A 17,085-nucleotide genomic window follows, 5' to 3' on the forward strand; every position below is an offset into this window, starting at 1 on the left:
TATGACAGAAGTTCTTGATGAAGGAGTCAAATGACACGCATTGTCTTCCACGTGCCTTGGCATGAATATACCAGCAGCCCCAAATACATATATTCTGGTCACTGGTTTTGGACAAGTGCTGGTCTTGAGCATTTATACTGATCCCCCACAATAATTTCCAAGCGTTGGAAATATCTGGAGATCAGACAGTAAAACCACACAATTCTGATTGCTATCTTGCTTTCATATCACATCAGTTGCCATGTGGCTTAGCGGCTGATAATTCACAAAACAGTTTATGTTTCACATTAACACTGTATATCACTAGGAAACAGAACATCTCAGTTTTATAAAGTGTTTGTCTTAATGCTGGTGATTTGTGAGATAGCTGACCTTATAGCTGATGCTCTCTGATCTAGTGATGCTTTTCTGACAGGACAGGAGCCTGCGGAGCCTGCGTCCTTGCACCGGTGAAACACTTCATCCTTGCTGTGCATTCTGACTGCCGCCTTCTGCAATTCACACTCAGGCAGTCCTGGCAGGAGTTCGGAATGGACCTTAATTTACCTATAAACTTGGGGTTTTTTGTGGTGTTAGATTCCAAGGAGTTTGATCTCAAAAGAGGACACAGGTATTTTCTTTTCCTTTAAGAGGGAGCAATTTTCAGTGTGATTTCTCTCCCCCCCCCCCCCGCATCTCCAGTAGAGATCCTTCTGGGCTTTGTGTTTTGGGTATGGGTGGTTTCTGACAGCGCGCTCACCTTTTAATATAAATTTTGGTTGGTATATTTGTTTTGTTGCTTTTTTTTCTTTTCATTTGAACCTAAACCAGCTGATGTGGTCCCCAAAGAGCTAAATGCATACCATGCCAGCTGGCATGCCCTCTGGCTGTGGAGTCTTGTTAAAGAGATCAGAGCTGACAGATTCTTGAGCAGCAATCTGATACAGGCCTTTTTTTTTAATTTGTTTTTTTGAGCTCACCCATGTAACAAATGGGGGCTTGTTTGGGAGCTTCGCTAGAGGCTTGAATGGAGTCATTGTTATCAAAACACTGCTGTGATTCAGAAGCACCCAGCAAAGGGGGTTCCTCTCCCTCTTGCCCCTCAGCTGGGCACTGCAGGTGTGGCAGCCTAGCTTAAACTCTGGTTTCATCCTTATTCTACAGAATAATCCAGTTGTCTTGTGATTTTCATCTTTAAACAGTAACAGGAAACTGAAGGTACAGATCTTTGCAAAATAAAGACTCAGTTCAACACTAAAAATTAAGTTGGAGAGGTGAGTGAGTGTAACCAGGGAAGAGAAGTGTTTTCCAGGTTGATGTTTTGGGGTAAAGAGTTGTAAAAGTAGTACAGTACTTTGCCAGACTTTTGCATAGATCAGCATACTCTCAGTTTTCCTACTGTTTCCGTGGTGGTTAGATTACAAATTCTACCCCAGAAACACTTGCTTGGAAATTTCTGCAGACAACGCGTGGGCTCCTGAGCTTATAAGTCCCTCTTTACATTATTTTCTCCTGCAAAAACAACTTCTTGTCTAATACGTGTTAAGATAGTGAATCTTTGAATCTAAAATAGTCTAATTATTCTATTTTATCCAATGGGATTAAAAAGCAAAAGGATGTGAGCTATTTGAGAAGACACTGACTTGAAATTCTCAGTCGTCTTAGTCAAAATTGAGTATGTAGGAATCTGAGTGGAGTGTTTTGTATGAATTTGTTGCACAAGAGTAGAATGAAGACTGCTTCTCATAGCAGCTAATATGCATGGAGCTGTGTATATATCGTGTCTTACAGGGAATTCATCTCATTAAAAAGATACAGCATTTATTGTATGATTCTATCTAACCTCTCTCTGCCCTGCTGAATTCTGCCTTTGCTGGCTCCTGTCTCTCTGCAGTTCAATGCGACTTTGGAGCTCTAATGCCAAGTATGAGGGTGGTAACATCGGGGCCTTCCTTGCAGAGTCAGTGGGATGGGAAAAGCTGATTGTGGAGGTGGAAAGTTTATTTTCCTGCTTGCTTTTGAAAGGTGGCACATGTTTTTGGGTACTATGCTGATACACTGGCAGTCCCAGTGTATCACTGGGTCTGAACTTGACTTGAATTGGAATTACAAGCTGTATCCTTCACTCAGTCCCGAGAGTCATGTATTCAAAATCAGTTGTCATTTCAGTAACAAAAAAAGGAAAAAAACTATCTGAATTCTGTTTTTTACATCTTCCCATAGTAATTTCTCCCCTTCTTGCCCTTGTCCTTTTTCCAATAAAAAGTTAACACTATGTAGAGACAAAACTGAAAGATGATCGGTTCTCTGTGTTGAAGAAAATACAGCTTATTGTTGCTGTCTGAGCTGGATTTCCAAAGCCAGCTCTGTCATTATAGAGGGCCATTTGGGAGTGGAGACTCGATCCATTTGGAGACTGGGGAACAGAGATTTTTTTTTTTTTTTTTTTAATCTTGATTCATCTGCTGCCTTGCAGTGTGACCTTCAATAAGATCTGCTGTGTCTCAGTGTCTCCAGTGGAAAATTATTTCTGTAATATACTTTACATTTACAGTCTACAGCTATTCTGAAGACCTCATCAGGGCTAAGGTTTCGTCGTGCACTACACAAGCCAGTCACTGCACTGCTGAGCTTATGATACTTAATGATCATTATAAGGCTTGTGTAAAGAGCACTCTGACTCTTTTCGATCCGCTGTCACAAAGTTGGCAATGTTACATCTCTTCATATAAAATCTGCTTGGGTTTTTTTGTCTCTGCTTCAAGCTGCACCAGCAGTTTGGAAAACAGCCTAGTGGGAGTCTTTAGAGTAGGACTTTTGGCCTCATCTGTGAACTGATATTTTCCCTGACTCAGAAGGATTTTTTTCTGTTTAGTAATACACATTACAAGATAAGCATCTGTCTCGGAAGTAATTTCTGGTGGAGCAAAATAAGCATCTGTCTCACAAGTAGTTTCTGTTCTGGTGGAGCTAGTTGTTAAAACCCTGACTTTACTATATAAAAACCTTATGTCTGTCTTAAACACGTGGACAAACTAGTCTTCTAATATTCTTTGTTTCATCAGAATGATAGTAACAAAAAGGCTCAAAAATGGGAGGAATGGAGAAAGGATGAAGAACTGTTTTGGTAGTACTTCTTGTTAATTGTTGCTCTTGTGCCTCCTGGTGTTGTAAGCTGTGCCAGTGGAGCAGGTGGTTAGAGAGATTGTATGTGGTGGAGTACACGTCTGCAGGAGTGTGGGTGTGTGAGGAAGAAAGGTTTTGAGAGAGAAAAGGTTTTTTTTAACTTTTACAGAGAGCTCATTTTGGGCATGGCTGACTTGGTGAGCAACATCTGGCATTCAGGGTGTCCTTGCACTGTGCTGGGAGGGGCAGCAGGTGCTCCCCAAAAATGTGCCTGTATCCCAAGTAATGCACACCTGGGTGTTGTTGCTGGAGGTAAGTCACACTTCTGGTAAGGGAGGGAAAACTACACAGTGATTTTATTTTTAAACCAAGGAGCAATTTAGTTACTTTCCCTGGTGTTTATGTTTTTGATGGCTCCGTGTTTGTTGGCTTTGTTGAGCATTTTATCCTTGAAAAATAACAACATATGGTGAAATAATCTGCTGTCATAAACACAAAGCGGGAGGTGAGAGAGCTTCGTAACAAGCAGCTTTCACGTATTTGAGACCAACCCAAATTTACGTCGTGCTGTTGGTGATTTAAAACTGGCTTCATGCTCTTCAGTGGCATATGAGGGAAGGCGAGGAAGGTTTCAGGAGATGTTTCGTCTCCAACTGCCACTGAGTCAATGGCAACAATTAGGTGTGCAGTTCGTGGGCAGCCTGTGCCCCCTCGGCTCCGTGATGCCTGAGGGACATCAGCCATGAGGGACATGATGCCCCCGAGCCATGTTTTGAGAGCCCTGGAAGAACATGAGTTCCCAGGAGAAGTGGGGCGGCCTCATAGAGGGGGTGGGAACCATGGAAATCGGGAGCTGTGGGGCAAGAGAGCTGGTGGGAATTTGAGGCATCTTGTTGGGTTCGGGACAGCAGTATCTGGAGGGCCTAGGAAGTCACTGGCAAGGACTTGGACACCTCATCATTAGTATGAGAACAGGACAAGACAGAGAATGTGAGGGCTCTCTCCTCCTCTTGTTAATTTTGAAATATAGGCTAGAATAAAAGGGCTTCATATTTTCTGCTCAGTGGCATAAAGAGGAGTGGGGGAAGGCCAGGTATGCTGGCTCTGTTTGCTGTAATGCGTGAGAATCTCACCCAAGGCGAATGCTGAGTCCCTGTGCGCTGCCAGGACCTTTCTTCCAAAGGCCATTACGGTTGTTCTGCCAAGCTCCTGTACAAATGGTGTGCGTCACTTCCCAGGGAACAGGTCTGCCTGCTGACAGGCAAGTGATGCTGCCACCTAGCACCTGTTGATCCTGCCAGTTCATTTCAAACCCGTTAAATACCATGAATCCATACTGAGAATTGACTTTTTCTTTTTAAATTGCAGGATGCGAAGAGAAGGTGCCATCATGTGAATGTGAAACAGCTAAATGAGAAACAGGACACCTGGGAAGGCTGAGCTGAAACTGCTTGTGCACAGGATGACAGACTGATTTGCTGTTGGAGACGAGATTCAGGAAACCCCGCTCCTCCAAAAGACTTTCCTGAGTGAGAGGAGAGGAGCAGGAGGAAGCACACGAAAGAGCAATGGGAATTGAGGGCCATGGTTACTTGAGATAAATGGCAGATCCCTGGGAGTCTAGCCTTGTAGCTGTTTGCTTTAGCTTTGTCTCTCTCCGCAGCTGCTGTTTCTTTTTTGCGAGCTGCTGCTGGGTACTGCCACGGCGGCACTGGAGATTTCAAGAACAACGTGGGTGCAGAGTGTGAGGAGGGGGTGGGCAGCCCGCCTCACCATGATTCAGTTGTGGAAAGTAGTGCGGCACGTGCGACAGCTGGAGCTCCACAGATTGATCCTGCTGCTCATTGCCTTCAGCCTGATCTCCATGTGCATCCTGGCTTACTACGTCACTAACAGTCCCAAAATCAAGGAACCACCACCCCTGCCCTTCAGTGACTGCAGCAACCAGCACCGCATCTTGATCCCACCCCAAGCCAGCTGGAGGCTCACAAAATCTGTGGACACCTCACGCACAGATCCTGTGGTGCTAGTCTTTGTGGAAAGCATTTACTCCCAGCTGGGGCAGGAAATAGTGGCCATCCTGGAATCTAGCCGGTTTAAATACAGGACAGAGATCGCCCCTGGCAAAGGGGATATGCCCACCCTGACAGACAAAGATAGGGGACGCTACGCTCTTATTATCTATGAGAACATCCTTAAATATGTGAACCTAGATGCTTGGAACCGAGAGCTGCTGGATAAATACTGTGTAGAGTATGGAGTGGGGATTATAGGCTTTTTCAAAGCCAACGAGAACAGCCTACTCAGTGCACAGCTCAAGGGTTTCCCCCTTTTCCTACATTCCAACTTGGGGCTGCGGGACTATCACATCAACCCTAGTGCTCCCCTGCTCTATGTCACCCGGGCTAACGAGGTGGAGCAGGGTCCCCTCCCTGGTGATGACTGGACTGTGTTTCAGTCAAACCACAGCACCTATGAGCCGGTGCTGTTGGCCAGCACGAAGTCCTCGGAGTCCATTCCTCACCTGGCCACCCACAAAGCGTTGCATGCCACGGTGGTGCAGGACCTGGGTCTGCATGATGGGATCCAGCGGGTTCTCTTCGGCAATAACCTCAATTTTTGGCTGCACAAACTCATTTTCGTGGATGCCATTGCCTACTTGACTGGCAAGCGCCTCTGTCTCACACTTGATCGCTATATCCTCGTCGACATTGATGATATATTTGTGGGAAAAGAGGGCACTCGCATGAAAGTGTCTGATGTAGAGGTAAAATCCCCAGAATATCTACAGGCCCCAGACAAATTTCTAGTGTGTGTGGTGTGCCAGGAAAGTCAAGGTTGCATTTAATTTGAATGAAAGAGTTGATTGCTGTAATTGTTCTCATCTTAAACAGAGAAGTAGCCTGCAAAGATGCTGAGGCACCATATGTGATGCTCTCAACAGGTTTTCCAGATTTAAATGGAGCATTTTTCATTCTGGGACCTGTAGCTGGTATCTCTGAATTTAAGAGGAGGACGCCTGTGGTGGTCTATCCTGTCTCCTCTTTAACATAGGGAACGAGCATATGCAGATTTCCTCTGTCAGTCTATTTGTAGCTGTAAACTCTACCTTTCAAAAGGAAAAGGCAAGTTGTGTTAGAATAGAATAGAAAAACTACATTTATTGTATTATTATTTATTATGATATATATAAACTGTATATATTATATTGCAAAATTGTAGGCCAGTCCATGGGGTGTAAACTGCTATAGCCTATGTTTTAGCCATCTAGCTTTTCGGGACATAACCAAATTGGGAAAAGAAAGGTTTTCTCTCGCCCTTCGTTACACCCCCCTCATATCCTCCACCAGCAACCCCCATCCCTGGGTAGGGAATATCCAAAAATTCACCAGGGAAACATGCTCAGACCAAGCCTTCATGAGAACTATCTCTGTGGCCTCACGATTGGGAAAGAGAGATTCCATTTTTGTGGTTTGCTTTCCTTGGCAGTTCCTTGAGTAATACAGTGACCTATTAGGAAAGAATATGGGAAAGGCACAGAGAGAGATTTTGTGGAGGAGAGGGAAGCGAGACAGGCAAAGGAGGAAACAAGTAGGAAGAAGGTAAGAAACTTAAGAGCCCCTTTTAATTCTCCGTGTCCTTGAAAGTATGTGATAAAGTGTTCTCCTAAGTCTGTGATATGTGTACATATGCTGCCTCACGGAGCCAAGGACTTGCCTTTCTATCTTCCCCATCAGTTCTGGTTTGTAGCCATTGAGGCAGGTGCATTGCCTGCTTCTCCGGATATGCTGAGGTTGCTCCCAGAGGAATGAGGCCCCAGGCCTTTTACTCTGGATTCCCATTTAGCACTTGCCCTTAGATAGGTCCTGGATGGAGTTCCCTGGGTACCAGCCATGATGGTGATAAGCCTGTGACAGCAGCTGTCGTAGCGTGTTTCCAAAACAACTTCAAAGCGAAGCACCCTTTATCCTTTCATCCAAGGGCACAGACCATTTGAGGCAAAGGTATAAAACAAAATACTGTTGTACATGCGTGTCTCCTTACCTGAACTGAACCTCATCCATTACATGTTTCCAAGAGCACTCTTTCACCTCGCTAGGAGTCTTACCACCTTTTCTACACGTTTTATGCATCCATGCAAGACATATCTCAGTTCGTCTCCGTTTTTTCAGGTCTTTGAGATTTTAAGTTCTGCTTCTTATCCCAAGCTTAGCTTGGGGAAAAGGAAACCCTTGCATTCTATTTGGAGCTAGCTTTATCTTTTCAGTTCATTTGAAGCTGCATGCCTGAAGCAGCTCTAATTGCGTGCCATTATTTATTTTACTTGCTTCATTCTTTAATAATTCTTTAGAGCCACCTTTGACCATAACTCTCTAAGCAAACGGGTATAGAAAAAGTGTTTCCAAGCAGACAGGTATAGAAAAACGGAACAGCTGTATATAATACTTATTTAAGGAAAATGCTAAAATTTTCTTCACTTCACTTCAGTGTCCCTGTGTTTTGAGGTGCTGAAATGCTCTGAAAGCTTTTTTTTTGAAGGATCACAATCTTATCTTGGTCCTAAGCAGGCCCTGCACCTTCTAGTCCAAACCAGCAGAGATTCTCACCTCTGTGCAGGTTACAGACCCAGATGAGAAAACAGGAGATAGGTGGCAAGAGCTCTTGGAAACAAAGGCTGCTCTAGTGATGTTAAAAACACACCCAGACAAGATAATTCCAAAAGATGCTTTGTTTGGGTTTTAACGGGGTGAAATGGAGGAATAATCTGTGATCAGTAAGCAGAGAATCTCAGGAAAAGCAGATAAAACCCGGATTTATCCATTTAAAAGAAGCTCTCTGATTGCAGAGCCACGAGAGGTTAATGAATTTTTATTTTTTAAAAGGGAGAAATAACTACATGGATTTGTTGATAGCTTCTCACCGTGGGGAGGGAAGGAGATATAATAGTGACAGAACAGCTGGCAGTTTCTTTGGCCTTTTATATGAAAGCTCTGTTTCAGGGCTGTTATCTCAACACACAGTTCCTTATCTTAAAGTTTAGACTACAGCGGTCAGGGTAGCGGTTTGAAGATTGGATGTTGTGTGTAGGTATGAAATTGACTCTGCTGTCCCAGTGAGCCTGTTTGCCATATGCAGGTCCACGTTCAGAGAGCTTCCCAGTCTTCCAACCTTAATGATTCTATTAATGATAATCCAACCTTAATGATTCTATGATTCTAAATGACTATTAAAAGAAAATGCTGAATATAATTTGATCAAATGCATGCCCATGGTAGATGTCCTGTGTGAGAGGAGAAATGTTTTTATTTGTGGTGCTTAAAGGGCTAAATAGCTTGCTTCTTTAAAAAGAAAAAAGGAATCGTGCTTGCTTTTACTTTAAAGATGATAACCCTTGAGTTCCTGTTTCTGCTGAAGGGCTGCAGCAGGATCTTGCAGTCCTCAGTTGAAATGAAACAGTTGGAAGTTGCACGAGGAAAACGTTTTTCCCTTGTAAAGTTTACCAGAGATTTGAGCTGCACATAATTAACAAAACAAAATCTCGGAGAATCCCTTCTCTTCTCAATTATTCCACATTCAGCCTCTTCTAAAATCATAATCCTTAGAATTTACCAAACCTCCGTGGAACTAGCCAACAAAGACGAGCCATTTCTAATGCAAAAGGATCTGGCTTTTATGATCCTTCCTGGTTGTCTTCAGGTACGAGGAAAGAAGATTAAGTAGATGAGGTTTTGCCTCTTTTGCTGGTAATCTCTACAAGGGCATAGTTGAGCAATCATTGCTAGCAAGTCTGAGAGCAAGCTAAGCACCTCGAATACTGTGTTCAGTTTTGGGCCCCTCACTACAAGAAGGATGTCGAGGTGCTGGAGCGTGTCCAGAGAAGGGCGACGAGGCTGGTGAGGGGTCTGGAGAACAAGTCTGATGAGGAGCGGCTGAGGGAACTGGGGTTGTTTAGCCTGGAGAAGAGGAGGCTGAGGGGAGACCTCATCGCTCTCTACAACTCCCTGAAAGGAGGTTGTAGCGAGGTGGGTGTCGGTCTCTTCTCCCAAGTAACAAGCGATAGGACGAGAGGAAACGGCCTCAAGTTGCGCCAGGGGAGGTTTAGATTGGATGTGAGGAAAAATGTCTTTACTGAAAGAGTGGTGAAACATTGGAACAGGCTGCCCAGGGAAGTGGTTGAATCCCCATCCCTGGAAGTATTTAAAAGATGTGTAGATGAGGCGCTTAGGGACATGGTTTAGTGGGCATGGTGGTGTTGGGTTGACGGTTGGACTCGATGATCTTAGAGGTCTTTTCCAACCTTAATGATTCTATGATTCTAAGTGAAAATCAAGGACAGCCATTTCATTTTGGGTTATGAATGGTGAGGGTGGAAGAGAGAGAATCTAGTGAGGGTGGCTGTCAGCCAGCTCTTGCCTTTCTAAATTGTAGAGGATGATCTTAACTGAAATGAAAATATTCAGCAGTTTCTAACTCCCTGATTGTACCATTGTAGGGGAGGTGGAAATACCAGTACCATGAATGCTTTCTCTTTTGACAGCACTGTTTTTGAGCTATGCCAGTGCCACTGCTGGACAGTGAGAAAACTGCAGAAAATCCTCTTGAGAATGTGCTGCCCAGTGTCCCCAGGGGCAGTTCCTATGAAGAAGGTGTTTCTGCAACACGTTGCTAGTGTGCTGTGCATGAGCATTTGAGAAGAGGCTGTCAAAGCACTCTGCTTTCTTCCTCCATTTCTTATCATCTGTTTCTCTTAATTTGTCCAGGTACTGTTTTCCTAGGCTCATGGTATCCTCCCCTCCCAGCATCTGACTCTCAGCTTTATTTCCCCCTTTTCTTTTGCCTCTTTTTGGAGGGACCTAATACAGGGGAGGTAATATTTAGGGTTTGTATGAAACAGCTAATATCTCTGCAAACACTTTTGGAAGTTAAAAATTTCATAGCTAAAAAAGCAGAGTTGCATGAAGGTTGCACCCTGTATTATTGCAATGCCAAGGACACTGTGCCATCTTAGAAGAGGATTAGGTCCTAAAGAAGTAACCTAAAGAGGGTACAGTCAGGGTGCTGTGCTTCCCCTGATTTCTTCCTCACTTCCTAAAATTTTAACCCCATCGAGAGAGTTTTTGTCTTTCACTGGAGGGCATCAAGAGCTTGTAGTGACTTGAGTAAATCTTTGCAGATCCATCAGTGAGATTATATAGATTTTTTTTTAATATGCTGCAACAAAAGGCACAATTTTTAACTTTTCCCTAACGTTTGCTCAGAAGTAAATAATTATGATCATTTGAGATTACTAAAAAGCCTTTTTTAAAGTGATAGGCATCAAACATCAGACTAAATTTTAGACCTTTTCTGCATTGTGTCCAGAGATGTGCATTGGAATGTAGATGTCTGTCAGTTGGGCCTGCAGCATGGCTGCCCCAATTAAGTACTAAAGGCCTCCAAAAATTCAGGTTGTGGGTTGCAGGGAATGTTCTCAGATAGACTGTGACAAGCGTGAAGCAGGTCTCATCCTGATGTGGCTTATGAGTTCTGGTGGCCAGTGCTGGGAATCTCTTGGAGAACCCCATCTGTTCCTTCCTGGGGTGAGCCTTGCTGAGCTTCTAGCAGGGAGCTTAGCTGGGGAAGGGGCCTTTCTGGCTAGCTAGTGGGCTTGGCTGCATCTTGGAAGGATTTTTGGAATGGAAGATACTTAGAAAATATAAAACAGAAACACTTGGGTGGATTGGAGGGGCAGTTTTCTAGGGGAAGAAACTTTGCTTTTTAGAGATGGGGATAGCTAAAATGCTAGCCTTCTGTCCCGTACCATGCGAGCAACTAAATTTCTTAAATATGGACATGAAGATCTGTTTGCATCTGGCTAGCTGTTTTATATTTTAATGGATAGCCTACTTCACATTTCTTGATTGCCTTTCATTTAAGAATCTCAGAGCACATTATGGATATAAATGAAATGCCACTTGAGTCACCTGTAAGATATTAGTAGTACTATCATATTCATCCTACTTTATAAAAGAGAAACAGTGCAGACGTGTCAGAACAGAGAGAAGTGCCATCTTCCCGGCCCGTTCCCACATCTGTATTGTTTCACCTTACTCTACAGCTCACAGACTTCTTTGAACCAGTGTGCTAGGGAACAGTGAATGCGTAATTTGTTGAAACAAATTTCCAAATATTTTACTTGGCACCTTAGTCTCTTTTATCCTGTGCAGGGGAAAGACGTTTCTTCAAACCCGTGCCATGCCACTGTATGGATGTGGCTGTGAAAAGGACCCAGCATCAGCAGAGGGATGGCACACAATTAGCAATAAACCTGCCAGAAAAGCAGGATTCAATAGTCTCAGAATTTCTGGGGCCCCCACGGTTCCTCTCTGGTCCCTCCCCGGACACAAAGGATTGCTGCCTGCTGGAGTAGGGCTTTTGGGGTTTTATCATCAGACAGATGTGTCGTCATGGTAACCCCAGCCAGGCTTTAAATCTCTCTCGGTGCAGAGGAATGCTAAGCCTCTTAGCCACTGTCTTTCCTCCCTCCACCTTCCTACCCGAGCATGAGGAACTGGATGTGCCTTTCAGGGCAGCAGAGAGAAGTGGTGAGGCTTGGGACAGCCCTGGAGACAATAAAAGAAAGTGGCACTTTCCTGTCTAAGATACTGGGTGATGTGTTCAAGGTGCTGGTCCCAAATTTGATGCAGTATTGTGATCCAGCTGGGCAGGCAGCTGCTTCTCTGTAGAGAGATGCACAGCTCTTAGTCTGTGCTCCCTGATGTGTGGGATGAGTCCCGGTGTCTTACGGGGTTACATGAGGGGAGCTTGACCTCCCGTTGCCTATTCTGCATCTTGGGCAGTGAAGGAGGCTTCAGCTGTCAGTGCTGCTGACATGTCACCTTTTAAAAGCACTGCCTACATTTGCGATAGGTTCTGGAGATGTCATGTGCCATACATTTCTCAAAATATTACTCTTGGGTGGGGACTGGGGTAAGGATGTGGTAGGCATGTGGCCACGGAGGAGCTGGGATCTTTGAAATTTGTCCCAGGCTGCATTTGATGTCACTGTTGTGTGGATGTGGGGAGGGAGAACAGGCAATTAAGCGTGTCTCTAGGGAAAAGTCTGAAAGCTTGGTTCCTTCAGAGAGAGCACTGAGAGTGTCTGCAGCACTGCAGAAATAATCTCTCTGGTCTTCCCACCTTGACGTGTTGGAGAGGTCATGGGCTGCCTGCCTTGGGAATAAAACCGCTCACCTTCTTTGCTCCAAGATATATTTGCGGTGGATGGGTGATTGAAGTAAATTACAGAAGTCATTGTTTTTAAATTAATGTGATGATCAGTGTTTTGTCAACACTGTTTTGAAATATTAGTGACAGCAGTGATTTGTCAGGATATCCTTAAGTGGTAGGTGATAAGGCTGGTCCCTCCACTGAATGAGAATCTGCATTTGTGAATGCACTTTCACCACCTAGGGAACAGCGTGCCTAAACAATGCCTATAGAGTGCGAGCCATGTGAAGGCAGCGTTGTAGTGCTCTTTTGTGCTTCTTGAGACTGGGGAGGGGCAGCTGGTACAGAAAGATCTGCCCATCTCCCCTGCACAGTTTGAAAAGCCTGTGTGTTTTCCCCAGTATTATGTGCCAAGTTGCTTGTGTATTTGCATCTAGCCCAAGTCTGCTGTTGAGAGGTCATCACCTTCACCTTGGGACAGCCACTGATCCATCACTTTCTTAGAAAAGCTATTAAAATCTAAATAACTGCCTGGTCAAAGACCATCTCTGTCACCTGCCAACAGCCCTCCTGCCCGGTCCCTGTTTGATTGAGAACTTCTCCCATAGGGACCTGCACCAGTGACACTTTCCCTGAAGCAGGCAGGTAGCAGCAGAGCATGCATCTGAGGGCTTCTCTCTTTTTATTGTTCTCCAGCAGAAGAAATTTGACTAGAATTAGTTTGTGTCTTACTTGTCTGTGACATACGGAGCCTCTGGGTTTTTTCTTTCTGTCAAGGCTGTCTGCTGTCTTACTCTGTACGCTGCTGGACCTGGGGGTTTGTGGCACAAGGCTCCTTCCCCTTGGCTATAGCAATTACTTCGGACATTTAAAGCAGGCACAAGTGAGCAAGAGGGAACCTGTAGGAGATGTCATGACTGTGAATGTCAGCTCCCCCAAGTTTTCTTTCCAGAATCCAGGAAACTTTCCTACTACAAAAGGATTTTGGCACTTTCAAGGGACACAAAGCGAGGGATACCTCCCTGCTGTGGCAGGACTCCTTGCATGGGTAGTTCTGCAAATCCACCTTTCCCCTCTAAATAAAAGCCCCCTCCCCTTGGATCACTTAGTTACTGTTCATGATATTATTGACTTCTCTGCCTTCGACTGTGCACCATGTGCTGCCCCATCCTCCTTTTCATTAACATGTAGGCTCAGAGAAACGCAGAGGTTCAATAGCAAAGTCCCAGTCAACATGGGAGAGGAAGGGAGGGTTGAGGTTGAACCTGGAAAGAGTAAGGAATCTGTTGCTCGCAAGTGAGATTTATTGTCCCTTTGCCTTAGCACAGACACTCTGGGTCCTTCACATTGAAGTGGAGAGCATCATCTGACTGTGGTTTTAAAGTGGCATTGTTTGGTACAGCAGGACTACTTCAAGTAAAGACTCTGCACGTGGAGCACTTGGCTATTCTGCTTCACTGCACAGGCAACAATGCCTTAGCCCCAGCCCCTGTGATACCTCTTCAGACTGAACTGGGCACCAGTAGAGCACAGAGGAATGTTACAGAGCAACCGAATATGAACATTTCTTTTTCCTTTCATTCAAACAGGCTTTACTGAGCACCCAGAATAAGCTGAGAACTTTAGTCCCAAATTTCACCTTCAACCTGGGCTTCTCAGGGAAATTTTACCACACAGGTAAGCCCCTGGCACTCCTTCATCCCAGTGCCTGCATACAGCCCCCATGTTCGTGTGTGTGTGTATAACACATTGGAGAGAGCATGATTCTCATTGTCACAGCATTGCAGGGGATTAGCCACGGCTTTGAAACATTGAGCTCCTCTACTGCCTTTTGGTTTTGCATTTCCTTTTCTGCTCTCTGTAGGTACCGACGAGGAAGATGAAGGGGATGACATGCTGCTCAAACACAGGAAGGAGTTCTGGTGGTTCCCTCACATGTGGAGTCACATGCAGCCTCATCTTTTCCACAACGTCACTGTGCTGGCTGAGCAGATGAAGCTCAACAAACAGTTTGCTGTGGTAAGGGGCATCGCAGTTTGTTTACTTTACAGCACTAATCCTTAAACATTCTTCTGGAATATCTGTTCAGACCCCACTGAAGCCAAATACTAGTCTAGTAACTCAGCTGCATTTAAGAAAGGCAGTTCTGAAAGTCTAAATTGGTGCGTGGCTCCTGCTGTCTTCAGGCAAGGAACACCATTCGTGTGCCTGCCTGTGCAATGGCAAGTGCTTCCTGGCACCTGCACGGCCCCAGGCAGCTCCACTACGTTCCAGGGTGCAAATCCCAAGGCTCTTGTTTGCTGAGGTGTGAACTTGTAGCATTACCATCCAAATCCAATTAACTTACAAACTCTGGCAGTGAGAAAGCATTTCCTTTTCCATCCTTATTCACTGTGGTTTTGTAAGGAAGTCACCTGGTTGGTAGTATAAAATGCTCTCTGTGCTAACAGCCCTACTTTTGGCCTCCCCAGACAATGCTGAAGGAAGTTACTTACCTAGGAAGTCCAGGGGGAAATTCCTTGGGTTTTGGCAGAGGAGGGGGAAGCCTTGCACATCCTGCACTGCTGGAACAATGTCTGTTTGATGCTTACAGACCAGAGCTGAATATAGAGTACATGTTTCTGTGAAAAGAAATGTCCTCTTCACCTCTAGTTTGGTTCTTTTGATGGTAATCCCCTTGGAAATAGCAGGCTGCTGTCCCGTGTTCCCATGACACACACAGATTAGGAACGATCTTGAATTCAGAGCACAGTTGCAGCATTATAGAAACAATTTAGGCTCCCTTCTTTTCCTGGTTAAGTAACAGTGCAGTCTTTTGCAAAGAGAGACAAAGCACAGAACACAATTACACATATTTAACGTAAAACAGGCTAGCAGTGGGAAGGAGAAGATTGTTGCTTCATTTAGGGGCTCTGGTTTTATTGTACACCACCAGGGCAGAGCTGTCATCATTCATATTGTTACCAGAACCACAGAGTGGAATTAAAACCCATGAAATTCAGATATTGCCTGCCATTTTAGTATAGCTCCAGGCCCCGTATCTTTACCCTCAACAGTCTCTTGCTTCATGTCTGCTTTTCTTTGAATTGCTAGAGACAAGACAGATCCCAGTCGTCATCTTCCTTTCCTTCTATATCAGTTAAGGAAATTTTGTTTTCCTCCTCTAGTGACTCAGATCTAGGCATTGTGGGAGTGAGATATGTCACTTAACAGCATTGATTAGTTTGTAGTAACCAAGGAGCCTGACCTGAGGCTTGTGAATTAATCTGATTTGTCACACCTGCAAGCTACAAGACCGTTCTTACAGCAGCTGTTACCAGTGCTGAACGTCCTTGTTGATATAGAATCACCTTTATGTTTCTATAGATGCATAAAACAAGAAGTACAAGCAGTATTTCAGGTTTCCCAATCCAGAGAGTTTTCATGTTGCTCCATCACCTTGCTCCAACTTGGAGTCTGTTGCTAAATATGATCCTTATTAAGGATATTAGGTAAATAGTGAATGATCAAGCTGCGTATTCTGCTTCCAGGAGCATGGGATTCCCACAGACTTGGGCTATGCCGTAGCCCCCCATCATTCTGGGGTTTATCCTGTCCACACACAACTCTATGAGGCATGGAAATCTGTTTGGAGCATCCAAGTAACGAGCACAGAGGAATACCCACACCTACGGCCTGCCCGGTACCGGCGTGGATTCATCCATAATGGAATCATGGTGAGCACAGCTGGGCAAGCAGAGCCCACTTTCCTGCCCAAGGAACAGTCTGCTAGTGACCTGCATTAGAGACATTAATCTTAATAACACCAGTGTTTCCAGCCAGTTCCTGTGTTTCTCAGTACAATTCAGAGGTCAGTAGTGAACGGAGAGCAAAACCAAGCAGAATAAGGCTGAATTGAGATCCCACTGACTTGTTTGCACTGTGATGAGTAAATGGTTGGGAGGAATATCAAAAGAGTCCTCTGAACCTATGTGGCTTATGTCCCTTACTGTTGATCTACAGAGTGCTGCTTTGACACATTCACATGTAGATTCTGCTGCATGTGCCTCTTATCTAACTTTGCTTTTCTCTGATATTGCCAGGTTCTGCCTCGACAGACCTGTGGTCTTTTTACTCACACTATCTTCTATAATGAATATCCCGGTGGCTCAAAGGAGTTGGACAAGAGCATTCGTGGTGGTGAACTCTTCCTGACGGTGCTCCTGAACCCAGTAAGCTCATCTGAAAGGGGAATCGGTGCACAGGTGTCTCAGCTTATGTGCCTGATGTGGGAAAGGACTAGATCCTATGGGAGATTCAGTATAACCACCCATCACGGTGTGGGTATCTCCAGTGTGATGCTAAGGAAACGTGAAAAAGAGGGCCAAGGAAGTACTTGCTAGTTAATGCTGCTTTGCTTTACACACTGCCAAGGAAGCATCAGTGTGGAGTGTTGGCAAGCGCAACACTCCGCAGATAGAAACTAGCCAGGGTGACATGCTGAGCATGGCCCAATGTAGACTGAGTGTTACCTAGGCTGCTGCATCTTCATGAATCAGAAGTGAGATGTGCCTTGGCTCCTTCTGTTCCACACACATCTGCTGCCTGTTGGCTTCTCCTCTGGCTCACTGATGAGTTTTGTTCAGAATAATTGCTTTCTCTGGGCTTTTGTTATGGAGTGTTCTCCCCTTTCTTTCAATATGTATACACTTGAAACAATTTCTGCGTGCTTTTTTTGCGAGGTAGCTGTTGCCCTAAGGCATTTTTGGGAGATCTGGGCTTAACACAGGT

General features: G+C 44.8%; 1 protein-coding gene across 10 annotated transcripts in view; it reads left to right on the plus strand.

Moving 5' to 3' along the window:
- The window catches only part of NDST2 (N-deacetylase and N-sulfotransferase 2), a 143,503-nt gene that overhangs the window by 111,901 nt on the left and 14,517 nt on the right, over positions 1–17,085 (plus strand). For all 10 annotated transcript variants that reach the window (XM_076338489.1, XM_076338487.1, XM_076338493.1 and 7 more), the window contains 5 exons: positions 4,474–5,872; positions 13,905–13,992; positions 14,180–14,334; positions 15,846–16,031; positions 16,398–16,526. In XM_076338489.1, the coding sequence (XP_076194604.1) occupies positions 4,880–5,872; positions 13,905–13,992; positions 14,180–14,334; positions 15,846–16,031; positions 16,398–16,526 (1,551 nt within the window). In that variant the 5' untranslated portion in view covers positions 4,474–4,879. The remainder of the gene's footprint in view (positions 1–4,473; positions 5,873–13,904; positions 13,993–14,179; positions 14,335–15,845; positions 16,032–16,397; positions 16,527–17,085) is intronic.

Source organism: Aptenodytes patagonicus, chromosome 5, assembly GCF_965638725.1.
Source record: "Aptenodytes patagonicus chromosome 5, bAptPat1.pri.cur, whole genome shotgun sequence".
Classification (NCBI taxonomy): Eukaryota; Metazoa; Chordata; class Aves; order Sphenisciformes; family Spheniscidae; genus Aptenodytes; species Aptenodytes patagonicus.